Source organism: Lithobates pipiens, unplaced genomic scaffold (genome assembly GCF_037356315.1).
Source record: "Lithobates pipiens isolate NorthernLeopardFrog02 unplaced genomic scaffold, aLitPip1_a1.2 Scaffold_22, whole genome shotgun sequence".
NCBI lineage: Eukaryota > Metazoa > Chordata > Amphibia > Anura > Ranidae > Lithobates > Lithobates pipiens.
This window is the reverse complement of record NW_027507784.1, coordinates 298,052,787-298,080,646: the sequence shown is the minus strand read 5'-3', so window position 1 is coordinate 298,080,646 and position 27,860 is coordinate 298,052,787. Positions and strand designations below refer to the sequence as shown.

Below are 27,860 nucleotides of genomic sequence, written 5' to 3'. Positions count from 1 at the left end.
TATTTAGAGCAGAGAGCGGCGCTTCACCTTTTCCAGTGTGAGAGGCGCACCGAGTGTCAGCAGCAGCAGCAGCCCGCTCCCTTCCTCCTCCTCCTACTTCCTCCCATAGAATCCGCCGACACAGCTCCCTCCCCCGGCCTCTCTGTCTTCGCTTCCCCCCACCACACGCCGGAGGTTTATTCGTCCACCTTCAGTCAGCGGACACAACCCGGACCAGGCGGCACCATGTCCACCGGCAACACAGGCACTGCTCCGGAGTACTCCGCCTTCTTCGCCGTCATGGGCGCCTCGTCAGCCATGGTGTTCAGCGGTGAGAGAGAGAGAGAGAGACGTGCTCTACGGCCCCGACCTCCTCCCACTGGGGGGTTATTATAGGAGGACACCTACCTCCAGTATAGAACAGGCGGGGGGCTTTATTATAGGTGGAGAGGGTCTTCATTATGTTAGTGGGGGTATTATAGGGGCATTTAGTACAGGCAGAGGGCCTTGAATACGGGGGGTGCTTTATTATAGGGAGCCTCCCTCATGGGGGGGGGGATTTATTGCTGGCAGGAGCTTCATTCTGAATTATGGGGGGCATCTAATTAATTAGAATATATATATATATATATATATATATATATATATATATATATATATATATATATATATATATATATATATTAAATAAAATCATTTTTTTTTTGGGGGGGGCAGAAAGGGGAGTTTATAATTGTAACTAGATCTATGGATTTATTAAAGGGGGGGAATTGGGGAGGAAGAGGGACTTCATTATGGGGATCCTCCATTATTGGTGGGGGGGGGGTCTTCATCATGGTAGCAGGGTGGATTATTATAGGAGGGGGGGTTCAATATAGGGGCCCTCCAACATAATTTGGGGGGGGGGATTATCAGGAAGGAGGTTTATTGTACGAGATAGGGCGGACTTCATTATATTGGGGGGAGGTTATTATAGGAAGCTTCTATTTATAGAAGAGGGTTCCTCTATTATAAATGGGGTACTTTTTATAGGAGGGAGTGTAAACCTTTTAATATATATATATATATATATATATATATATATATATATTTTTTTTTTTTTTTTTTTTTTTGAGGGGGGGTGTTGTAGGTGATATTATCAGCTTGCTTTATGGCTGATTTGTGCTGTCATCACTGTGTGTGCATTTTGTGGGAGTTGTATTGTATCTATAAGATAATCTATGTTCCGGTGTAGATCCCTCTGTATGTTGTGGTATTGATGTGTGGATGGCACAATGCAGTGTCTGCTTCTCCTGGCGGCACGGTGTTGTATCCTGTGTGCTCGGCTGTGTGATGGAGGGGCGAGGTGTTGTCAGTAATGGGCAGCCTGCAGTATCTTCTTCAGGCCATCAACCTGACAAAGGACGAGTGTTTTCATCCATGTCATTGCTCCCAGTACACCATGCAGGGACTGGGTTTCTTAGTACACGGAGGGGTTGCAGTGTGAATGTGTATCTAGACATGATCTTCTTCTGTAGATCTCATTCCCAGTACAGCCTGCTGCTCTTCTTCCTTCTTGTCATGTGACCCGGCTCCATCCTGCCATCTTTCCTCTCTTCGGTTCACTGGCTGCCTGTACTAGTCTCCTCCTTCTGTGTCACACTTCAGTTGTATCCGCTTCCACAGCCTGAAACTATTCAGGATTTTTGTCCTTTATTTTTTATTTTTTATGAACAAATCAATGTTAGGCCTGTTATGATTGGGGTGTGTGTCTCTTTCCAGAAGGGGAGCCCAGTGTGTGTGACGTCACCGGGGTGATTCCAGCAGCTTGTCACATGACTGCAGAGGGAACAAGATTGAGGGGGGGTGGGGGAGGGGTGGTTCAGGACTAGTGAGCTGTCCGCTCAGCCTGAGTTCAGTCTTGTGACTTTCTTACTGGTTGTCGGTGTACTGGGGACAAGGAAATAAATGGCTTTTTCCACCCAGCTGTAAAAATCCATTGTGCTGTCCTTGCTGTTGTCACTGCAGATGAAGAAATGGCCTTGTTTTGTAATGGCATGATAATCACATGCCTGTCGAACAGTTTATGAAAGCTTTCAGGGTTTTCTTGTACAAGGAGCTGAATTTCCATTGGAAAACCATTCCTGAAATGGTGAAGTAGAAGCTTGCTGATAGCGGGTATTTATCGAGCCCCAACAATTCACAGGGTGGCATATACTGTTCATTCACCTCAGTCCTTTCCCTCAGTGAGCTGACAATCTAAGGTCCCTGTTACATACTGGGCTCAATTATAGATGGAAGCTAATTGACCTTCCAGCATATCCTTGTCTGTAGGAAACCCATGCAAGCCCAGGGATGCATGTCATTTTTCAAATGACACCACACCAAGATTCATTCAAGAGGATATCCATCCTGCTTCAAATTTTGTCATCACTGTGGTTTGTGCCCCTAGGTGGGCTATGCCATAATGGCTAGTATGCACCACAGACTGGCACACAATACTTGCCTGTCATGAGCCCATTCAGTGCTGTCATAGATCCTGCTAGTTCCAGGCATCTCCACCTTGGTCTTCCTTCCATGTCCCGGCTTTTCTGCCACCTGAATGGCCAGGCTGCAATGTTGCCACCGCTGCACACATCAGTCACATCACCATGGCTGACAGCGGGTACTGTAGACACCCTGAGCTGTGTATGTGTGTAACTAATAGGGTCTCTGTCATGAGAACCCTGCTGGTCAGCAAGTTTTTAAAAAGTAGGTTCAATACAATTGTAACTGTAATCTGTTACCCTGTCTTTAGGTTTGCAAAAAACCAACCCCCCCCCCCCCCCCCGAATCGTTGTGGCGCTGCAACGATTCGGACGGTGCCATTGCCAGCAATAGCTGCTGATTTGGCATGTCAAATCGCATGCCAAATCATCCCCATGTGAATGTGGGCTTGGACTATTTTGCTGCGTTGTGGTAGTTTTAAGGTGCTGCAATCATGCTGCCAATGCAGATTTTATCAATCACTTTTTTTTTTTAATATATGACAACTGGCCATAATCGGATATGTTTACATCTGTGGAACTCATTGTAGTCTCTTTTGTACATTGGAGTCATGTTAAAAATGTGACTAGGCCCTAATTCTTTCTGTACTTTGTGGCTTGATGCTGAGTGCCCATTCACATCAGAACATGTTTCCTGTGCATTCTGGTTTTGCAGCCCATTCTTTTGAATCGGCTGTAACTCACACTGCAATACTTTTCAAAATGCACTGCACCAAACTGCATGGTACTGAAATACTATGCGGTTTGGTGCTTGAAAATGTGCTGCGTTTGAAAGATGAATTTGCGGTGCCATTCATTGGCACGGCACTCTCGCAAGGGTGGCACATTCACCTGTGGTGTGGGAAAACCATGCAAAAGCGCACCTTTCCTGCACCACATTTTGATTTGAATCAGACCTAAATGTTTTCAGACTTCAGATTTCTGGGTTAAATTATCAGCATTTTAGCTATTGAGTTGCTGCTTCTTAAATATTTAATAAAGTAATATTCATCCTGCTTTAAAACAAGTGTGGCTGCTGTAATTGTTCCAAGTCAAGTTGGTCCTTATTGTATTCCTTAATGGCTGCCAGAGATTCTGTGTCAGTATGAGCACAGTAGGTGACTGATGTGGTGAAGGGCTCATGCACATCATATCTGACTTTTCATAGGGTATTGGCAGCAAGATCTATGTAGAATCTTGTTTTGGGAGCATGTTTGTGAACCTTTATGTGCAGATGAGGATGCTGGTGTCTCCTGCCTACTAGAGTCACTGGTATTCATGGCTGGTGGGGGGTGTTATGCTCACTGTACGCATGTAGGCATTAGTACAAACGCTTGCATGTGTGTTGCATACAGTCCATAGCCATGACTGTGGATGCAGATATCTCTCTCTCCAGATTACAAAGATTTGTACATTGGCCTGTAGCATATTACAGTTGCATTCAGATCCGTAATAACACAATATGCATCAACTGCAGTATTCTCTTACAGCTGTGCATGCTCTTGAAGGCCTAGGTTTAACTCTATTTAGAGGATTCAGGGCAACAGTTTCAGTATTCTAAATCTGGTTCTTAAATTTCACTTGTCCTGATCTTATTTGTCTTTAGTGCCACACCAAGGTCATTTGTACAGCAGCACATCTGTTTACTGTAGCTGCTATCAAATTGACTAGTCTTTTCCGAGCCCTAATACAAAAAAATCTCAAATATGCTTAACTTGTAGATCTAAATGTAATGACAAATCAATAATTTGATCATGCTATAAGATCATTAACTAAATTAGTTTGCATCTGACCTTCAAGAGGATCTAGTTTCCTTTGTAAATTTGCTAGATTTATTTCCCTTTTATAGAAGGATGGCACCATCCGTCTTGTAGATTTGATAAGTCTATTTTTGGAACGGTCCTTGCCTGGCTTAATCTTTTCTGCAGTTTCCTTTTCTTCCTGCTGATCAGTGAAGGTGTGCAAAATCCTGTGTACTGACAGATGGTGTGATCACATCCCTCCTTCCCCCATATATGCTTCATGTTAACACACTGCAAATTGGTGTGGGAGAAAGGCCTCATTAGTAAGCACACTTTTGCATCCACACTATTGGATTCGTGTTGAGTCTGAATTTGTTATCCTGAAATTCAGCAATCGAGCTCCTAAAAGGATCTTATCTTCAGATTTGCCATTTATCTATGCTAACCAGACTTGAGCCTGTGGTCCTCTGTGGGTTGATCAAGTTTCTGAACATGCCATGCTTCATATCTGGGTGTATAATATCTGTTGGTCATTTTACAATCTCTTTATTTTCAAATGGTTTCCAGGACAGGCCAACTTGGTGTCTGTAGCTGTACAGTTTTGATACTGAAGCTTTGATAGATAAGGCCTAAATCTGATGGATCAAATGTGTTGGATATTGCTGCATTCTTCTGCTCTAACCTTTTTGAAAGCCATGTAGGTTGCCTTCTGTTAATGTTAATGGTAGGTAGGGCAGTTTTAGAAATGCAGCATTTGGGTTTGAGTAAATTATTATTTTTTCACTATACTATCTGCTGATCTTGTGCTTTAAGTGTTAACTGCTTACTGCAAGGCAGTAAAATATTTGGTAACACATCAAATTAAAGCAGACTTCCACTTGCTCCCCTCTCCCCACTTTCCGGAGACGGCTGTGGCCCAATCTCCTGGATGTTCAGCCCCCCCAGAGCCAAGCTGCAGCTCCGTGTCAATTTAGACATGGAGCTGCCATTTGGCCCTGTCACCTTTCTTCCAATTGGCTAACCAACTTTGACAGCTGCGGGAGCCAATGGCACCACTGCTGTCTCAGCCAATCAGGAGGGGATGTCAGGGATGGCCAAGGGACTCTTGGCCATTGCTGGACAGAGGGGGCTCCAGTAGGTATTAGGGGGTGCTGGAAGGCTGCTACACACAGATTTTTATTAGAATGCATAGAATGGAAGGAAGAGGGGTAGGGGTGAAGAAGAATGTGGCCTCCAGTGGGGACAGTGCAGGCTTTGTTTTGCAGGTAAGTGCATACTGGCCCATTATGCTTTTACTTTGCAGTGAACAAAAGTAAAACCATCAGGGTTTGCTTCCTCTTTAAAGCTAAACCGACAATTCCTTAAATTATAACAATCTACCAGTCTAGGCATTTTGCCTTCAACATAAACCCACAACAAACGTGTGGCAAAAAGACAACTTGTGAAATAGTCTTAAAAGTGTTGTAAAGGTAAAAACATTTTTTTTCTCACCTTAATGCATTCTATGCATTAAGGTGAAAAAACATCCAACAATGCCGCCCAGGGGTGGGGGCAAGCTGAGACAGCTGCCAAGGGACCCCAGAAGACCAGGTTCAGGGCAAAACGAGCTGCACAGTGGAGGCAAGTATAACATGTTTGTTAAAAAAAAAAAAAAATTGCTTTACAAACACTTTAACACTCAGTGCAAGTACACTGAGCCACACAAATTGCCCAAAAACCAACAGTGATGTGGGACGGATTATTAGAGCTAAAACACTTGGTGCCAAACTACCTTTTTTTTTTATTTTTTTTATTTTAGGAAGCCTGGATGTAAGTGTAAAGTAAACTTTGGCTGTTTAAATGCATTTGTCTTCTGGTTATTAAACATATTTATTGCTAGTATGATTGGTTTGTTTTTTGTTTAAACACTAGTCTGCACATTTTGTCCTCTGCTTTGTGGATGCTGGACATGTGGGTTAGTGTTTAAACCTAAAACAAACCAGCTAATCTTGCTAGTAGTAAAAAGTTGCTCAGGCAAACTAGTTCTTCCTAGTATAATTCAACCTTAAACCAAAGAACTGGTGACCTTGATTGGTCACCTACTTTCTGCAGTAGCAGCATTTGGTAAAGCTGAGCTCCAGACAGATATTAAAGTGATTGTAAAGCTTTTTTTTTTTTTTTTTTTTTTTTTTTCTCATGATGTACTAGTCTGCTCTGTTTAGTGGCCCTGATCCTTAGGTCCACAGCTGGTGCTCTGGTTTCCTTAGTGTGCCACCATGGGAAGCTGCTACCTATCATGGCACACCTGCAGGCTCAAGCCCTGCTCCTTGGCCCTGGCTTTGATGACACTGACTCCTGTTGCCTTAGCATAGCCTGTGAGCAAGGAGTGGTGCTACAGATGTCAGAAGTGCTGGATCGAGAGCACTGTTAAGTGGGGGTGAGGAGGCATACTGCTACCTAAATGTTTTACCTTAAGGGCCGGTGCACACAGCGATGCGCGGCCGGTGCACACAGCGATGCGAGGCGTCTCCGACTTGCCTCGCCGCGACCTGCACGGACCTCAGCGGCGACTTGCAGAGGACTTCTGTATAGAAGTCAATGCAAGTCGCCCCCGAAGTCGCCCCAAAGTAGTACAGGAACCTTTTTTCTGAGTCGGAGTGACTCGAGTCGCTCCTCTCAGAACGGTTCCATTGTACAGAATGGGGGCGACTTGCGGGAGCGAGGCGAGGCGAGCCGCGTCGCCTCGCCTCGCGCCGCAGTGTGAACCGGCCCTAAAGTCGTACTAAACCAAAATGCAAACATTGCAGCTTACCAATTCTTAGTTATTTTTTTTTTTTTTCAGGCTTCTAGTTTCATCTGTTGCGCCAGCTGGTTACACTATATTCACACCTGTGCGTTTTCTGCAGATTGTTTGAGCACAGCAGCCCATACCCTTCACCTTTTTTTTTAAAGACAGAGCTGCAGGGAAATTTTGTGGTATTGTATCATGATTTCCTGCACCTGAAAATGTATTCAGATGTGTGGGGGTGCAATGAACTATGAATGGCAGCCTCATGTGTCTGCGAAGAGCAGATTGTTTTGCTTGTGGGGTGATTTTCTGACAAATGCACCCACAACCAAAATTTTCTGCTCTCGTTCAGTGTTGGTCAGAAACTGACCACTCCAGTCGGAGGCGCTGTACGAACATGTCTCCTGTTGGTACCACGACCTCCCTTGCTGGCCAGCTCTCAGCCGTTGGCTTTGGGAGCCGGTTGGCAGCTGGTTTTCCAGCATGCTCATGCGAAAAAAGCCGGCTGCTTCACACAGGCTGAATGTCAGCTGGTTTTTATTGAACCGATTGTTGCACAATATTTGGCCCATGTGTACTAGGCTCAACCGCTTTAAGACCAGGCCTTTTTCAAACTTGTTTACAAGTTAAAAAAAAATTCTAGAAAATTTGGAACCCCCAAACATTGTTTTCTAACTCTAGAGAATAAAATGGCGGTCATTGTAATACTTTTTGTCACACCGTACTTGCACAGTGGTCTTACAAGCGCACTTTTTTGGAAAAAAATTACTTTTGAATTAATAAATATGTAAACAGCAAAGTTGGCCCAATGTTTTTTGTTGTGAAAGATGTTAAGCCGAGTAAATTGATATCCAACATGTCACGCTTCAAAGTTGTGCCCGCCCGTGGAATGGTGACAAACTTTTACCCTTAAAGTGGTTGTAAACCCTTACAAACCATTTTGACCTACAGGTAAGCCTAGATTAAGGCTTACCTGTAGGTACAAGCAATATCTCTTAAACCTATATGGTTTAGGAGATATTTGCCCGAAAACGGGCACTGCTGTCTATGGCGCAGGCGCACTGAGCGCGGCATTTCCAAGAATGGAGCTGCCGCGCGCGTTGACTCCCGGGAGTGACGTCATCGTGGCTTCGCCGAATGACAGCGGCGGAGCTGCGAGACCCCACCAACAAGATGGATGCGGCGGACTACAGGGGACAGCGGTGACTTCGCTGGCTCCTGTGTCAGGTAAGTGACACATAATGGGCTACTATGCGATGCATAGTAGTCCATTATGCTTTGCCTTTGCAGGAATGAAAGAGGAAGTAAACTCATCAGGGTTTACTTCCTCTTTAACCTCCATATGCGACACTTAAAAAATTCTACAGGTTGCACGTTTTGAGTTGGAGGTGGTCTAGGGCTAGAATTATTGCTCTCTAACGATTGCGACAATGCATCACGTGTGGTTTTAACACTTTCATACGTGGGCGCTGCTCACTGATGCGTTTGCAAAAAAGTGTGATGGGGCACGTTTAAAAATTCTCATTTATTTTAGATTTTTACACTTAAGTCACATTTATTCCTATTAAAAGGAATGTAATATGTCCTTTAGATCAAAGGAATACACTTTGGTGTGAAAATGAGGGAAGTTTAACCACTTCTGCCATTTGTTGTTTTCAAGTTAAAGTAATTTTGACAGTTACTTGGAACCCCCCAAAATATATATATTATATATTTGTTTTTTGGGGGGGTTCCAAGTAATGGTGTTTGCAATTCTGTCACCGTATTTGCACAGCAGTTGTTCAAATGCATTTTTTTGGGAAAAAATGACACTTTAACGAATTTTAAAAAAAAAGCAAAACCCAGTAATGTTAGCCCAATTTTTTTCCCATATAATGTGAAAGATTTTACGCTGTGAGAATTGTGATCTTTTTATTCTAAGCAAAAAAATTGTGATTCTCATTTTGCCCAGAATCGTGCAGCTCTAACCTGAGTCTGATCCAGCAATGTGCAGCAGCTCCACCCGCTGTCGCTCTCGTTGGGCAGGTTCATAGCAGCAGCAGCCATCCCCCAATACCTCAGCCAGATTTCGATTCAGCAATGTGCACAAGAGCAGCTGCTCTGCCTCATTGGCTCAGACTGAGCTCTCAATCGCAGCCAGTGGGGGGCAGGGGTGAGCCTTGTTTTGAGTGTCTTGGACACAGAGCGAGGCTTGATGGTGAGCATCTATGCTTGCCCCATAGCAAGATGCTGTGTACCTATAAAGTGCCTTCAAAAATCATTCATACCTCTTGTAATTTTCCACATTTTGTAATGTTACAACCATACATTTATTTTATGTTGTAGACCAACAGTGACACAATTGTGAAAAAGGAAAATGATTTTCTTTTTTTTTTTTTACAAATCTGAAGTGCAGTGTGCATTTGTATTCAGCCCCCCTGAGTCAATACTTTGCAGAATCACCTTTTGCTGCAATTACAGCTGCAAGTCTTTTTGGGGATCTCTAACAGCTTTGTACATTCTAGAGTGAAATGTTTGCCCATTCTTTGCAAAATCTCAAGCTCTGTCAGATTGGTTGGAGAGTGTCTGTCTGAACAGCAATTTTCATGTCTTGCCACAGATTCTCAATTGGATTTAGATCTGGACTTTGAGTGGGCCATTCTAACGCATGACTATGCTTTCATTTAAACCAATCCATTGTATCTCTGGCTGTATGTTTAGTCTTTCACATGGAAGGTGAACCTCCTCTCCAGTTTCAAGTCTTTTGCAGACTCCAGTTTTTTTTTTTGTTTTTTTTTTTTCTAAGATTGCCATCCATCTTCCCATCAACTCTGACCAGCTTCCCTGTCCCTGCTGAAGAAAAGCATCCCCACAACATGATGCTACCACCACAATGTTTCACAGTGGGGATGTGTTCAGCATGTGCGGTGTTTGTTTTCTGCCACACATAGCGTTCTGCTTTTAGGACAAAGTTCAGTTTTGGGCTAATCTGATCAGAGCACCTTTTTCCACATGTTTGCCGTGTCCTCAACATGGCTTCCAACTGCAAACTGGACTTTTTTATGGCTTTCAACAGTGGCTTTCTTGCCACTTTTGCATAAAGGCCATATTTGTGGAGCGTTTGGACAGTTTCTCCCACCTGAGCTGTGGATCTCTGCAGCTCCTCCAGAGTTACCATGGGCGTCTTGGCTGCTTCTCTGAATGATCTCCTTGCCTGGCCTGTCAGTTTAGATGGACAGCCATGTCTTGGTAGGTTTGCAGTTGTGCCATACACTATTTTCAGATGATGGATTGAACTGTGCTCCGTGAGATATTCAAAGCTTGGGATATTTTATATTCTAACACAACGTCTCAAATGTTATCCCTGACCTGTCTGGTGTGTTCCTTCGCCTTCATGATGCTGTTTGTTCACGAAGGTTCTCTAACAAACCTGAGGGCTTGACGGAACAGCTGTCTATACTGAGATTAAATTACACACAGGTGGACTATATTTACTAATTGGGTGACTTCTGAAGGCAATTGGTTCCACTAGGGTGTATCAGAGTAAAGGGGGCAAAATACAAATGCACATCACACTTTTCAGAATTTTTTTTTTTGTTTGCTGCAATTCTGCATAAAAAATAGTGTGCTTCTTGCACTTTAAGCAAAGTAACTCACTTGGTCACAGCCATGATGTAAATGCATAACCTTAACATTTTAGTTGGATGTGCTAGCTATAGCTAGAAAAGATAGATCAGATGCAGTTTCCAGAAGCGAATGCGTAGCACCTGCATATGAAAACGGTGTTCAAACCGCACATGTGAGGTATCGCTTGGTCCTCAAGCGGTTACATAGTAAGGTTGAATAAAGACACCAGTCCATCCAGTTCAACCTGTGTCTACAATTGTCCCTGTCCTCGTACATTGCACACTTGCATCAGTCCCTACCCCCAAGGAGCCCACACTCCAAGGTCCTCATTCATATATGAAGGCCAGTTGTGGACAGAAGCCAATTAACCTACCTGCATGTCTTTGGAGTGTTGGAGGAAACCCACACAGGCAGTGAGAACATGCAAACTCCAGGCAGGTAGTGTCGTGGTTGGGACCCAAACCAGCGACCCTTTTTACTGCTAGACGAGAGTGCTACCCACTACACCACTGTGCCGCCCTGGTTAATATCTGACTTGAATTGGCTGTTTGCATGTGGAGAAAAGGCAGGAAGGGCAACCACTTTCTATGCATTGATGTGAAAAACGTGCTGCAGCTGCCCCTCTTCTTACCTGATCGTTCCGGCGATGAGCAGAGGAGCTCCAGCAGATGTCTCGGGTCTTTGTTGGTTAGATTGATAGCAGGTGCTCTTGCTGCTGACAATCAAATCCTTTGGGGGGGGGGCGGGCAGGGCTGAGTCCTGTCAATATATACAGCAGGACTTGGAGTGTGCCCACATGGAGGGAGCATACTCTAAGGAGCCCAGGAGTACTGCTGAGGGACCCTAGAAAAGGAGGATGGGGCTGCTCTGTGCAAAACCCATGCACAGAGCATGTAAGTATAATATAATAAAAAAAACTTTTACAATTGCCTTACGGCCACACATGCACCTTTAGAGACCAGTAAAAAAGACCAGCACGTTCAGGAGCAGCAGCATTTTGGCACAAAGGCCAAACGCTGGGCATATTTAGTGCTTTAGTGTTCATTTCAGTGGCCATAATACAGTTTGGCCACTGAAATGCATTTTATGCCCAAGTGCTTGATGTGCCTAAATGTAGTTACAAAAACGTACAAAAAATGTGGCTCCAGGCCTGTTTTTTTAATGCTGCCGGGAGAGACATTCAGGAGAGCCAGGCAAACACCCAGCGTGCATGAGGCCTACAACCAAAGTAGAAAATTTTGATATGATAGATTTACTATCTGCTTTGATCTTCTGGGCTCTTTATTTGACTTGTGTATAGGAGTGTTCTGCGTGCTTTCCTCCCCTCCACGCATTGGTAATGATCCTGTATTATGTTAGCAGCATACAAGGTGTTTTGTGATTGGGGAAAAGGGTGGTCCTGTCCGCTCTTCTCCCATTGTCCAATTACAGATTACTAGACTGAGCTCTGAGGAAGAGGGGTTTTACCTTAGAAACGCGTCAGCTGGCAGTGGTCCCTGTGATTTCCTCTGACCTTTTGGAGTGTATTCATCTCAGTTTGAGTACTATTTGATTTATATTGCAAGAATTCTACAGTTTGAGTAGTTTTCTTTATCATTTTTAATACATATCCAAAGGATAATGCACAAGGCTGGTGCAGCCTTTTTTATCTCTTTACAGAATGCCTTGTAGTCTGAAAATTTGCATATAATATGTTTAACCACTTCAATACTTGGCATTTTCACCCCCTTCCTGCCCAGTCCAATTTTCAGCTTCCAGTGCTGTTGCATTTTGAATAACACTTCAGATGGCTTCCTTTAGATATTTGATCACCACTGGGGTTTTTATATTTTTGCTCTCCAAATAGACTGAAAATTGAGAAGGTTTTTCTTTTCTTTTACAAAACTTTGTAAATACGCTTTATTTTTTATTTTTTTTCTCTTCTCTGCACTGACATCCCTGGTCTCTGATCAGCATAGGCCCCACATCAGGAGAGCAGCCAATTGGTTCTCTTCTACTCATGTCAGTGGAGGAAAAGGCAAACAGCTCTTCCTGTTTACCATGTGATCAGCTGTGTCCAATCACATGTAAGTGTGAAGAGCCTACGTCAGAGGCTCTTTACAAGGAGTGGAGATGCGGTGTCAGGCTGACATACCACGCAACTGATCGCTGCTTATCCTGCTGGACCTCATATGATGTCCAGTCAGGATAACTTAACCACTTTGCGGCCCTCATTTTGTGGTTAAATGTTGAGGAAGGGGAGTGTTCCTGCTGGTCCAGCTTTTATTCAATTGATGTATGGCCAGTTTAAGATTGTTTGCAGGGGTGTGGGCTTTTTCCTGGTTTGTTCAAGAGGGGGGTGGTGTTTCTCAGCTTAGCGCACCCTTATGCCTGCACTAAGGGAAGATGAATTCCAGTAAGTAAATGCTACATGAGTACTTTCCTTACTCAATTGAACCATGGCCACGAATGCTATTGGGTGTCTTTAAAAGTGATTTTGCAAGTTAGGATTTCCCCTTGGAGGAGGCGTTTCTTTGAATATTTAATTAAATGGCTTTTTAGTTTGTGGTGGTCAGATGCAGTGTATCTCGGCTTAACCACTTCCCAACCGGTGCACAACCATGTACATTGGCAGAATGGCATGGGCAGGCAAATTGGCGTACAGGTATGTCCATTTGAAATTGCCACTGTGCCATCGCATGCATACCAGTCGTGAGTCCGGTAGTGCGGGGATACCTGTGATTGTCTCATGGGGAGATGCGGAAGTAAACAGCATCTCCCCATTCTGCCTAGCAACAAGTGACACTGATCTCTGCTCCCTGTGATTGGAACACAGATCAGTGTTCACTAACACATCCATGCCCCTAGGACACACTTAACCCCTACACTGCCACCCCCTGATTAACCCCTTCACTGCCAGTGTCATTTACACAGCAATCGGTGCATTTGTATAGCACTGATTGCTGTATAAATGACAATGGTCACAAAAATGTGTGAAATGTCCAATGTGTCTGCCAGAATGTTGCAGTCACAAAAATCACTCATCGCCGCCATTACTAGTAAAAACAAATTTATAAAAATGCCATAACTATTCCCTATTTTGTAAATGCTATAAATTTTGTGCAAATCAATCGCTTATTGCGATTATTTTTGAGAAATTTTTAGCAGAATAGGTATCTCCCTTAACGGAGGAAAATTTGTTATATATATTTGGGGGATATTTATTATATCAAAAAGTGAATGCGTTTTTTTTTTTTTTTTTTTTTTGTTTATAGCGCAAAAGTTAAACTGCAGGGGTGATCAAGGGTGGAGTCCTGCAAGCAGTATCTCTTTGGGGCTGCTGTATACAACTCTCCCTGAACACCCTCCCCATTGAAGAGCTGCAACACGGGTGCTTTTAACCCCTTTGGCTGCTAACGGGGGTTAAAAGTGCCGCTTAAACCACAGTAAAACGAGCAGAGCTTTACTGCTAACACTTGGGTGGCCCCAGTGTTAAAGGGGTACAAGTCTCTAATGGGGGGGGGGGGAGTCTTGTCTGTATTTGGGTCCCACGCCCCATAACCTTCTAGGGAATAAAGTATTTCCACCCAGCGGATGCTTGCATTACTGGTCTGTCAGGGAACTTCAGTAAGAATTGGCACTAGCAGTTATCTGAAGGAGTTAAGATGGGGTTTTCATGCTGCTTGTTTGCTTTGCAACATGGGATGTGATGCTGTTTTTGTTTAGGTTGTACAGTCCTTGTTTTGGCAAGTGGCCTGCACTCTGAGTAACTGTTTTGGGAGTAGAACTTTTTGCAGCAACTATTGCTAAAATCCAAAAGGCACCCTGAAGTAAAAATGACTTTAGACTTGCAGTGAGTCAGTTTCCTAATGGGCATCTCGGCCTAGTGTGACCAACCAGGTCCACCACTGGTCACACTGGTTCCTGCTGGCTGCTTCATCACTGTGTCCTGTACTAATGACCAGGGAGGCCTGTGGTCCACACACCTAACCATGATACCTGCAGCACCTGTAGTTCTCAATGAGCTTTGATGCTACACACAGTCCATACAATCTGGCCATATGCTGCAAATTGTGGCCAGTTTCTGGTGAGCCAGTTGACATTTGATTAGCCAATGGCTTTGCACCACCATCTCACCTGACATCCTTTGACAATTGAAATGGCTAAGCAGAGAATTGTCATCCAATCAAACTCAGTTACTGTTTAAATTTGGAACCAGCTGTCAAACTACACTAGTCACAATGAGACTGGTCTCTCTGCTCTGTATAGTGTGAATGGAAGAATATTATTGCGTCTGGGTTTTTCTGCCTGTGTGTTTTGCATTGTCTGAGGCTTTATCCTTGTGGTGATCAGGTCTCCATGACCCAGTGAATAAACCATCAATTTCTACACGGCTTTCCATGCATTGTCAAATCTTAATGCCATGCAAGTTTTTTTTTTTTTTTTTTTTTTTTTAAGATAGTTGGTATAGTGTGTGGGGTGTTTTTGTGTATACATTCTGTATTTTTCAATTTTCAAACTGATGTCATGTTTAAAGGCCTAGTCAATCTGCAAAAATGTACCTACAATGTGCATTTAATAAATTATTTGCATTGCAGGTGTGATCTATGCATCATGGGTGCAATGCTCAGACTCCTGCACGGTTTGCATCCTAGCTCCAGGTCCATGTGAACGTATTGCCCTTCAGTAATTGGGCTAAAGGAAGTAAACCATGCACTACAAGTACAGTGATGACTCCATGAGTTGCTGTGTTTAGGCAGATGGGGCTTGTAGCCTTCCTTTCAGATACCTGTAAATGGATAACGTAAGCTGTACAGGCAGGGCCACACAGCCATGCTAAATTCAGATGCCTTTGTTGTTCAGGCAAGTGGGGAATGCAATTATGCTGGACCCTAAATGAAACATGGTCACAAGAGCAATTCTTTAACTTGCATATATTTTTCGGAAGTTGAGATTTCCATTCCTGATTTTGGGAGTAGGTCTGTTTGCTCTCCAGTATTGATACTAGGAGTTCAGTGGTGTACTCCAAATCTGTTTGCAGCATTGTGGGTATATGTTGCATAGTTCTGACGTGCTCATCAGCACAGATATAAATTCCTTTAGGCTCTCAGGTCACTCTGGGCTATCTCTGCAGTATGTGACATCGGATTCCCACCCCTGATTTCTACTGGGAAATTCTTTCATCGGTTGTACAGTGTGTACACCAGACAGCTGCAGAAAAATGGGTACGACTTGGGCTAGGTTCACACTTCTGCCATCTGAATTTTTTTTATTCAGTGCAGTTATGTAGTGTAACTTGAAAGTGTTTTGCATGTTCTATGTGGCCAAAATCCCACTGGAATTGCATCAAGTACAGGGAATTTTTACAATAGTTGTGCTTGGCTGCATTATTTTCAATGTTGCCCATTTAACATCAATGTGATTTTTATGTTGAGACTCAATCGCATCTGAAATTTCACTAAAAAATGGAGCTTAATTTAGCTGTGCATCATCTGAGGCCAGTCGCTTCGCTGGGTATATGTGTTTACAGTCACTGTAAATATCGCCTATGGAGAATTGTCTGCAACTTTAAGGTTTGGCATGGCTTTTACTTGTGCAGCCTTTTATATCCAAAACTGGGTGGTAATGCTTGCATTAAAATGTGTGTTGCAGGGACGTACCAAGGGGTTAGCGAGACTGGCGCCCACTAGGGGCACAGGTCAAGGGGCAAGCAAATGAGCAGTGTTGTACCCACTTCCAGCCCTACACAGATCCGCACCACAGCACGTGTACTCCCTCTTCCCCTGTCCACCACACCTCCCAGTCACCGCTTTAAGGCAGCCATGTCTCGTGGTTTGGCAGTGCTGGCGGGGCCTTGCGCTGCAACCCGATTGGCCCTGCTCTTGTTCTCCCGGGCACAGGCCGGCTCTGCCCTTGGACTGCCCGTATCCGGGGAGAGAAGAGCCGGGGGAGATGGCAAGCGGAGGGTGTCTCGGTGGTAGTACTTTGGAGGCCTAGCCGCCTACGGGGCAGTCTGCTGTGCACACGCACGCTGGACCTGCTGAAGGTGAGGAGGTTATGGGGGATGAGGAGGAGATTTCCCGTGTGTGATCCAGTCATGTGACTGCAGAGACATGACGACATACATATATGGTCAGTGTGGGAATCGGATAGGTCAGTACTATTGTAGCAAGGGACCACTACACTATACACTGCCGCAAAGTTGCGTAGGTCACAACTGAACTGACAGTTGTATTTGAATTTACACCTTTGTGACAGTGAGACTGGTAGAAACATCAAATGTAAAATTACACATGTAATGATGCATGTACTTTTTAGGGCTGGTTCACATATATGCGATGTCTGTCTGACATTGCATGTGATTTGCACCACACTGCAGTGCAAATGACATGTGGTGGCTGTGCGATGCGAATTCAGCCATAGCTGTAGGGGGGATTCTCGCCAAGGGCACTGGAGACCCTAGGTACACCTCTGGTGTGACTTTTCTGAAAATATGGGGATTGATAACAGTTGTGAATTGGCTGTGTTAGCATAAAGTTTAAAACCAAAGTCCAGGAAAGCTAAATACTCAGTTGCAATGCATATATGGGAGCGGTTTAACTGGTAAGGTGTTTCTAGGACTGTCTACTGTAGTTGGAGCAATATAGACTGTTGCTTTTTGTGTGGCCTAACCATTTTATGGTTTTCCTACTAGATGTCTGTGGATTCTCACAAACCTAGGAATTTGCCATATAAGCGATGAAAGCAATCATGTGATTGTTCTTACCCTGGAATGTGACACGTGATCTGCGATGGAATCACTTGAACTACTGGAACCCCAATTATCTGGATGTTCTGGTAGAAGTGAACTGTCTCCAAAGCCTTTGTCTAGTATCTTTATTAAACTTTGTACCGTTAGGGCTCATTCATATGTGCAACAGTGACGGCTGCTCCTGAAAAGGTAACTTGCTTTTTATTCCAGCACCACCCAAATACATAAGACAGGAAGTTTCCACAATTTAGTGCTTATGAGTTCTAGTGTATAATTTTTTTTTTTTTTTTTAATATCTGGTAGGACTTTTCTAAGCTTGCTTTCAGGTTTTTGAGTTTTTAACTTGACTAGATCAGCCAGAAAGGCATGCAAGATGTAATTCTTTCAACTTTAGAAATTAAACAAACTACTTTGGGGTGCATCTTTCTGTGAGTATAAAAGTAAACCCACTCTACAGTACTGTAAAGCCTGCTTATGTAGTAATCCCATGTCTAACCTTTATAAATATTGATTTTTTACACTGCCCATATTGATGTGGTTTTTAAAAGGTAACAGTTTTTCTAACAAAAAAATACTTGGAACCCCCAACCATTATGCATTTTTATTTTTTTTCCCTCTAACACCCTAGAGAATAAAATGGCGGTCATTGCAATACTTTCTGTCACACCATATTTGTGCAGCAATCTTACAAGCACACTAAAGACCGTAAAGTTGGCGCAATTTTTTTTTTTTATATATATTGTGAAAGATGTTACACAGAGTAAATTGATGCCCACTCGTGGAATGGCAACCAACTTTTACCCTAAAATCTTCATAGATGACATTTAAAAAAAATTCTACAGGTTGCATGTTTTGAGTTTGGGGGCTAGGGCTAGAATTATTGCTCTTGCACTACGAATTGCGGCAACATGTTCGGTTTCATGTGTTCGCTTCTGCACGTGACCTCTGTGGGACGGGTTTAAAAAAATTCATTTTTATTTCTACACTGGTTTAACCACTTAGAGACCGGACCCTTTTGCTGGTCAAAGACCAGACCACTTTTTGCGATTCAGCACTGCGTCGCTTTAACTGACAATTGCGCGGTCATGTGACGTGGCTCACAAACAAAATTTACGTCTTTTTTTTTCCCCCACAAATAGAGCTTTCTTTTGGTGGCATTTGATCACCCCTGCGTTTTTATTTTTTGCGCTATAAACAAAACTAGAGCGACAACTTTGAAAAAACGCATTATTTTTTACTTTTTGTTATAATATCCCCCAAATGTATAAAAAAACATTTTATTATTTTTTTCCCTCAGTTTAGAACGATACGTATTCTTCAATATATTGGGAAAAAAATTGCAATAAGCAATTATTGATTGGTTTGCGCAAAAGTTATAGCGTTTACAAAATAAACATAGTTTTATGGCTTTTTTTTTTTTTTTTTTTAACTAGTAATGGCGGCGATCTGTGATTTTTATTGTGGCGGACACTTCGGACATTTTTGACACATTTTTGGGACCATTGTCATTTATACAGTAATCACTGCTATATTCAGTGATTCCTGTGTAAATGACACTGGCAGTAAAGGGGTTAACCAGTGGGTGGCAGTGTAGGGGTTAAGTGTTCCTAGGGGTGTGTTACTAAATGTGGGGGGGTTGGGCTTTCATTTAGTGAACACTGATCTCTGCTCCAATCACATGGAGCAGAGATCAGCGTCACCAGTTGCTAGGCAGAATGGAGAAATGCTGTTTACACGGCATTTCCTCCATTCAGCTGTCCCGTGAGACGATCGCGGGTATGCCCGCGGCGATCGAGTCCGTGGGACCCGCGACCGGACTCACGGGGGTCCCGACCGGCACGCGAGCGCGCCGCCAGCGTGCTCGCGATGGCAGGGCGGCATTGAAGATTGGACGTACCTGTACGCCAATATGCCTGCCCGTGCCATTCTGCTGACGTACATCGGCGTGCGCTGGTCAGGAACCAGTTAAAAAAAGTCTGTTTTATTACAAGGAATGTAAACATCCCTTGTAATGGGGCAAAAAAGCATGACAGGACCTCTTGAATGAGACCTGGGGTCAAAGATCTCAGATCTTGTTTACACTAAAAGGCAAGAAAAATTGTCATTTAAATAATGGAGGGGGATAAAATGGCCCTTTAAGAGCTATGGGCAGAAGTGGCATTTTGACGTTGCTTCTGCCCTGCAGTGTCATGGAGATGGGTGGGGGCCATCTTCCCCCTCACTCTTCTCCATGCACAGAAGGATCTGATTGCCTCTGCTGCTGTCAATGGCGGCAGGGCTCTGGATTGTGGGGGGGGGGGGGGGGCTCTCCCGCCACCAATAAGTGATTCTGCAGCGAATCCACTGCAGAGACCACTTTTATCTTGTACTGGACCGCCCAACCATGGTGATACTGGGAGTTGTGGCAGCTAGCTGCTGCCATAACTATATCCACCCTCAAAGAGAGGATGTAGATCGGCGCACGGTGGTCCGCAAGTGGTTAAAATAAAGCAATACCTTTTTTACTTTTCGCATGTACCGCATTGCAATAGTCATTTACAGGCATAACTGACTACCTAAGCAAGCTGGCTGACCCCAAAATCGGATGTGTCATGGCAGTGCCATGCCAGGTTGACCAAGATTTCCTGTTGACTCCAATGTTAAAAACCTGGAAGCAGTGCTGTGCCAAGCTGACCAAGTTTTTCCATAGACACCAATGTGTCCATATTCACTCGTGTATGTAAAGTGGGGTATACCTGTGTTCTGTCAAAATAGCCAACTCTACAAACGCCAACTAAACTTCCAGTTTCTTTAAATCGGTAATTGGCAACTTTGACAAATTGCTTTTTGGACACAACACTGGCAAACGAAGAGTCTGGTGCCAAATATTACGAGCAGAGATTGTTCCTCCTATACTAGCCAAGAAAATGGCTGCCTTTGAGGCAATGACAACTTTGTCTTTGTTAGCCAATGTGCTGTCAAAAAGGGCTAAATCTTCCTGTACTGGACTGTATTCGGTTGCCAGTGTTGTCCAAACAGCAGCAGTTTGTCAATCTCCAGTTACTGATGGTTTAAAGGAAACTGGAAGTGATGTGGTTGGAGTGTCTGACACGGCTAATTTGACAGAACGCCTGTAATGGTCTGAGAGGTCTCCTGTCACTTACTGTAACAAATCTGGCTTGTGGGGACTCAATCTGGTGAGTGCATCTCAACATTGTCAGGATCTTTCCTGAGCCTGGTGTGGCTGTCAGCTGATGGCAGGCACTAACCTGCTATCAGCTGACTTTGAGCCACTTTGAGTACTTCTGTAACTGATGTGCAGTGCTGCCAAGAGGTTTTGCCAACCACCTTGTTGTAAATTTTAAAAAGCAACAGCTTTTATTAAAATACCTGCTAATCCTGCCATGAAGGTTCTCGAGGCCTTTGCTGATGTGGAGTGACAGTGCTGTCTCCCAGGAAAAACAAGGCATCAAGGCAGACCTGTTTCAGACAGTATCATAGGCTTAATCATTGGCAGTGATTAAACATATGCTCGTTTTTACCACTTCGAAGGATTAATAAAGAACTCGTCATCTTGGAGTGCAGCAGTTTCTTCCTTTTTTGCAGTTTGTATGGCGGGCGAACCTTGGCTAGCACCCTTGATGAGTCCTTCAATTCACTTCCTCTTTCATTTGGCTTCACCCACCTGAGCGCTGTTCCTTGTTTTTTTTTCTCAGTTCACACCAAGATGATTTGAATCGTCGCGATTCTGCCCATAATTCCAAACTGCGGCAAAATGAACAAGTTTGTGATTCCGTTACTACGCTGGCACCCCAATCAACGCGATTGCCACGTGAGAACTTGTGCTGCAACTGCCGCACCACAGGGCACTGGCATCCAAAAGAAGCTCCTGTCACTCAAAGAAGCAAGTGTCGCACATTGCGATTTGCTGTAAATGCCGGGTGATTTATTGCGGCAAAATTGCAACAGTTGGGGTGCCATTAAGTTATTCCACCTGCGTTTCAAATCGCTTTGGTGTGAATGGAGCCTTAGAGTTAGCATTTTAGTGAACTTCTACTTCACTTTTCATGGGCCAGGCAAATAAGCAATTCAGTGTGTGGGGCTTTTCTTGCAAAGTTATTTTTGTAGCAGATCCCAAACTTTTAGCAGCAGCAAACTTGCCAGAAAAATGCCAGTGACTTTAGCGATTACTGCTAGCTGCAAGTTGCGCTTAATCACTGGTATTGACAGTTTGCAGTTGGTGATCACTGCTTCAAAAATTGACTTTACAACATGGCATTTAGGACTATTTTAAAGTTTGGCATAAATGCTGTACCCGGTTGTAGACCAGCATTGATCAGGAAGCCGACATAACTTACTGCATTGTTTCAACATCCTAGAGCTGCACGATTCTGGATAAAATGGGAATCACAATTTTTTTTATTAATGATTCTCAGTGTTGCATTTTCACATTATATAAAAAAAATAAGCTAACTTAACTTTTTTTTTTTATTATTCATTAAAGTGTATTTTTCCCAAAGTTGTGTTTGAAAGACTGCTGTGGAAATGGTAAACACAAAATATTGCAATCATTTTATTCTATAGGGTCTCTGCTAAACTCCCTCCCTCTCCTACTGCTTAAAGCATTTACTTAGAGTTGCACAATTGTCAAGAAGAAAGTGTTTCACAATTCTTTCTATGCAAAGAATTCTCTGCTCTTCTGAAGCCACAGCCCTCAAAAGAAAGGAAGAGAAACTGGGCAGTCTGCCAACAATCAAAACATTCTTTATCAGTTGAACTTGAGTATAAACATTGTAACAATTTGTCAATGTAATAGACTTTGTGTTTGTGAGAAGTTTAGCCACTTAAACCCTAAACCTTTTTCTGACATTTGGTTTAAAGTTAAAATCACTTATTTGCTAGAAAATTACTTAAAACCATATAGACACCCTAGAGAATAAAATGGCTGCAATATTTTGTCACACTATTTGCACAGCGATCTTTCAAATGCAATAATTTTTTTTTTTTTTAACTAAAAAAAACTAACCAGTAAAGTTAGCTGCTTATTTTTTGTGGAATGTGAGATTTTACGTAGCAAGAATCATGATCTTTTTATTCTAAGCAAAAACATTGATTCTCATTTTTGCCAAAATCGCGCAGCTCTTCGTTCAAGTGGTTAATGCACTACTGTGGGCCAGGTTGATGAGAATGGGCCCTAATGTGTGTGGAAGTATTTTTTTTATTTTTTTTATTTTTTTTTATTTTATTTTTTTTGTGGCAGAATGGCAGTGAATTTTTCCACCCAACTTATGTTGGGGTTTCTCTACCAGGGCTCATGGAACTCGAGGGTTCCTCCCAGAGGTTGCCAAGAGTTCCTTGAACAATTTCTGCCTCTTTGAGAAGTTCCCAGTGACACCATTGATCTTGGCTATCTAATAGCAGGAATACAGTTAGAAAATTGAACGAGCAACAAAACGGTATTCGTTAGTCAACATAGTCTCCAACATTAACCAATCGAAACTTTTTTTTTTTTAATCCGTAGTGTGCACATCTCGCATACAAGTGGGATTGTCTACTAGTTCCACTCATGCGTGATAATGTTCAAGAGATGTTTTCCAGACAACCTTCACACCAACAAATAGAATATCGTTTGTTTGCAAACGGTATAGCCGTGCTGCCCTATTGATTTCAATGGGCAGGAGCAGTGTATACACCGATGCTGCTAGTAGGACTTTTTTATTTTTTTTGTCCTGCCAGCACACCGCTCCAGTGTGAAGCCCTCTGGGCTTTGTGTGGTTTTATGATTGTCAGCCGGTGTGCTGAGATGTGGATTTATTTTAAATCCACTCTAAAAATTATGATTTGAATAGAGCAACTGTGGTCTGACTGCCTGTTGTATCACCGACCTTTTCGCTTAATGGGACGGCTGGTGTGCACACAAGGAGAGGGACATGGTGGCAGCAGGTAAGTGGATGCCCGTTAACAGACGCTGCCGGGATGTATCTGAAATGACAGGTGGTCTTTAACTGGTTTAGCAGATTTACTGTGGCAGCTTGACTGCCCTGGGCAAAATCTTGTCTGGTACCTCCTACCCTATTTTGGCCACCAAAAGGCTCTCTTCACGGCGGGGGACCCGATGCACAATCGTGTAGATTTGTGTTAACACACAAATCCCTGTGCTGTCAGGGAAGAGGAAACTTATTGTTCCTACATTTTGTTTGCTAATATTAAAGATTCTATTTAGAACAAGTGATCAGGTTAGTAAAGCAGCAATATCGGTACCAATTCAATCATAGTCTTGTAGTGTACATATCCAAAAACAATGGAATAAATTAATATTCCTGAACTTTGTTTTATTTCGTGGGTACTGTGAAATGGTGTGACTGCATCCATGCGGTGCATATTTCAGCTTGCAGAGCTTGGATTCGTTGACTGAGTTCACCAAAATAGTAAATATTAAAGTTTACAGCCTAATGCTACATAACTAAGCTCCATTTCATGTTGCATAAACTAAAATTATGTATTAAATGGGGGGAAAACTATATTTTTACTCAAAGCATTTTATTAAAATTTATCAAATGTTACTGCTTCCCAACTACTGCATGCCGATGCAAGTCGGCAGAGTGGCAAAGGTGCGCAAGAGGGTGTATCCATACGTCCCTTTGTAATCCTGGGCTAGCAGTTGCAGGTCCTGTGGACTGTCGGCTGGTTGCCTGCCATCGCAATGTAAACAAGACTATTCCCTGTGATCTGCCTAGTGACTGATCTACTGCGCCCTGTCATCAGGAGCAGTGATCTGTCATGTCCTAGGTAACCTACCCCCCTACAGTTGGCACACAATGAGGGAACACCTTTAACCACTTGATCGCCCCTAGTGTTTAACCCCTGCCAGTGACATTTACACAGTAATCGGTGGCTATTTTTAGCTCTGATCACTGTAAATGCAAGTGGCCCAAAAATAGTGTCAAGTGTCTGCTTTCTGCTGCAATGTCTCTGTCCTGATTAAAAATTGCAGAAATGCCAAATCTATCACTTTGTAGACGCTATAACTTTTGCGGAAACCTATCTAAAGCTGGATGTATTTGTACCCTGTAAATTCTGACTGTTAATCAAACAGCTGAAATTCACTTTGGGTGGCTGCTGTCACCAGTCCTCCCACCTGGCATTCTTGGATTCAAAAATCAAAGGAACCAGATGGAAAATTGTCAGCCAACAAACACAGCTTAAATCCGATTCAGCTTTTTGAATATTCTGACAGCCAGGGGTGCTGGCTATCAGAATAAACTGTTTGCAGCCAGTTTAATCTACCCCGCAATTTTTTACATGGCTGTTAGAAGCTGACCTTCCTATGGGTAAGGTCTTTGAAACCCTTAGGCTCGATTCACACCTAGGCATTTTTAGTGCATTTTGCAGATTTGTACTACAGAACGTGTTCCATAAACCATGGTACATGGACTATAGTGCAAAAAGCACTAAATGCCTAGGTGTGAATCCAGCCTAACAAAAGGATTCCAGAATCAATTGGGACAGTATATAAGTGTCTTAATTGTTGCATTCTAATGTGACCACCATTTGGGTAAAGCATAATCAAATATTCTTTCTACAAACTTACATTTCCAACAGGAGCGGTCATTGTTACAAGGGCTGTCTGTAAACTTTGGTCAGTTGTATTTCAAATTCTGATGAAAGTAAAAATGTGGCTGTGAATGACACTGTAGCTTGTTCTGTATCTTGTCCTTTCCCATGTAATTAACTGAAGTGTGGATTGTAGTGGGTGTCCCCCCTGCCTTTCTGTGCAAATACTGACGTTTTTCCTTTTGATCTCTACACAGCGTTGGGGGCAGCCTATGGAACGGCGAAGAGTGGCACAGGCATTGCTGCCATGTCTGTCATGAGGCCTGAGCTGATCATGAAGTCTATCATTCCTGTGGTCATGGCTGGTATCATAGCTATCTATGGACTGGTAGTGGCCGTGCTTATTGCAAACTCTCTCACAGTAGACATCACACTATACAAGTGAGTCTTTAGAGTTCTCCATTTTATACAAGGTGCTCCAATTAATTTTATTCCCTTTAGTAGATAAGTATATATTCTGTTTTCTAGGACATGGGTTGTGATTCTCAAACCTGTGAATGGTGCTTGAGCATGCTAAATGATTCAATGACTGAGGACAATAGCATCTATGTCTAGCACTAACCTATTCTCCATAGCACTTCCAGTGAGCAAAATTAAGGGCAACTTTCCAGCCATGGCTTTGAGTAGAGAAGTTGGAACCTAGGTTTGTTGCCATATTTTGGGTTGTTAATTCCATGCACTGACCCCACAGTACTAAATGGGGTCAAAAAGGTTCATGGACTTCCATGCCATTCTCATGCGTATGGCAGCCCATTGAAATTGTAGGGAAACGGAGAAAAAAGCGCCAGGCCAGTCCTAGTGCAGCATTTTTTTTATTTATTTTTTATTTTATTTTTTTATAAAAGCATAAGCAATCCAGTATAAGGTGCGCTTACATATTGCTTCAGTAGGTGAAGGCTTTCCAATGTCCAGCACGATGCTACAGGGTGGAGTGCAGCCTTATGGTAATTCGGGAGGGCGCCAGCTGGAGGATTCAACATGGAGGTGTTCAGAGCTGTCCAACAGGGGAGCTGCCTACAAGTTTGGTGGGCCAATCGGGGGGGGGGTTGAGGAGGAGAGACTATTTTGGCTTTTTAGGACCTAAATGCAGCAAGTTATTTTTAAAACTTGTCAACTGCCTACTGATCTTGTGCGCTGCTTTGCTCAAGCTGCAGTATATGGGTAAAATGTGTAGAAGTAATGTATACAGTATAATTTTCTGTAATGCTAACAAGTGGTTCTATGACACAGGCTCCAATGTTTATGTGCCTGAAATTTTTTTTTTTTTTTTTTGACACTAACCACTTCTTTTTTTTTTTTTTTTTTTCCCCCTAGGAGCTTCTTACAGCTAGGTGCCGGCCTCAGTGTAGGATTGAGTGGCCTTGCTGCTGGGTTTGCCATTGGCATTGTGGGAGATGCAGGTGTGCGGGGAACAGCACAACAGCCCCGACTATTCGTAGGCATGATCCTGATCCTCATTTTTGCTGAAGTCTTGGGTCTGTACGGTTTGATTGTGGCCCTTATCCTCTCCACAAAATAAAGAAGAAAGTTCTTCCCAGCGTTCCAGAAATCGTCACTTACAAGAAATGGTTTTATCTCATGTGTACAGTCATCCTTCACCCACCCTGATTCAGTAGATTCCCCCCCCCCCCTCCCCGTAACGGCGCAATTGTAAGTTAGTGACTGTTGTGTGTAACCCTCTAGCTATATTCATTGGGTGGACTTCAGGGCAGCAAGGAGTCCTGATGCCAGTGTTGTGGGAAGGAAGCGGGCATCACTTCCACAAATCACAAGACTCCCTTTTCTGCGTGCAGTGTTTATTTTTCTTCCCACATCTCTGGATGTTTCCTAACAAAAGTTCCATGTAAAAAAAAATGATCTAGCATTGTAATTTCCCTCTTGCCATTCAATGTTTTTTATTTATAAATATAAAAAAATCTTCATTGTTCATACTTTAAAAAACCAGAGCCAGCTGTTTCTTTTCCTCCTGTAAGTTATCCCACCCCCCTCCTCCCTTTGCTGCATATATATATATTTAATCTATAGCTGTATATTTGTGTGGGGTTTCCTTTGTAAGTGCTGAGAATTCCCTGGATGTACTTTGGTTCGAGATTGCTGTACTGTTCTGACATTGGAGTGAGGTCTCAATATATATATATTTTTGTTCTATTTTTTTTTTTTTTTTGCTTTAATACAAAGATTGATTACCGTCCGTGTTCAACTGGTGACCAGAATATTTTAAAAGCAAAACCTTAACATAAAGTGAAGATGAACCCACTACTGGGAATTGAACATTTCCAAATAAAACATCTCCAATACACAGAAGCTGTCATTTTGTGTAAGATTGTGATAGGGTTAAGCCTGATATGCTTCAGACATTGTCATGTGCAGTAAAGTAACATTCTTTGAATGTTTTCAGGTGTCCAGAAATTGCACGGATCGATAAGAGTGGAACTTGTCTGACTTGTTTCATAAGTTTCTAAATTGTCAGTGTTTGTAAAGCAAAACCACACTGTATCTGAGTACCACAAAGCAAAAACTATATTCATTTTTACTTTTCAAACAACTCTCCCATCTGTCTCCATGCTTTTATTTTTCCTGAAAATCATTTTGAAAATGCCCTTTCTGGCTGTGGTCATCTTGCGTAAGGGCAGATGATTCATGTTGCGTTTAATTTCTGGACTCGCTCTGCCCTTGGCTCAGGTTTGAGGGCGGGGGGGGGGGGGGGGGGTGTGTTATCTGAACTCCTCCTGAAGATGCTTGTCCTGGGATGTATGACATTGTTTGCTAAGGCCAGGAGCCAACTGGAAATGTGGTTTTAAAAAAAAGCACTTGTACCAAATATACTTATCTAGTTATAAATGCTAACCACATGAGGATTACAATGAGCCATGTTGATTGAGCGTAAAATCTGCTTTAAGTAAAGCTAGATTCCAGCCTGAAAAGGTTTTAATTTGAAG

At 43.0% G+C, this 27,860-nt stretch overlaps 1 protein-coding gene across 1 annotated transcript; it reads left to right on the top strand.

Moving 5' to 3' along the window:
* Window positions 1-27,225, top strand: ATP6V0C (ATPase H+ transporting V0 subunit c). The gene is made up of 3 exons (XM_077449216.1): window positions 1-310; window positions 25,119-25,302; window positions 26,236-27,225. Exons 1-3 carry the CDS (start codon window positions 226-228, stop codon window positions 26,438-26,440), a joined length of 474 nt encoding a protein of 157 aa, XP_077305342.1. The 5' UTR covers window positions 1-225; the 3' UTR covers window positions 26,441-27,225.
* The last annotated feature ends 635 nt before the right edge of the window (window positions 27,226-27,860 follow it).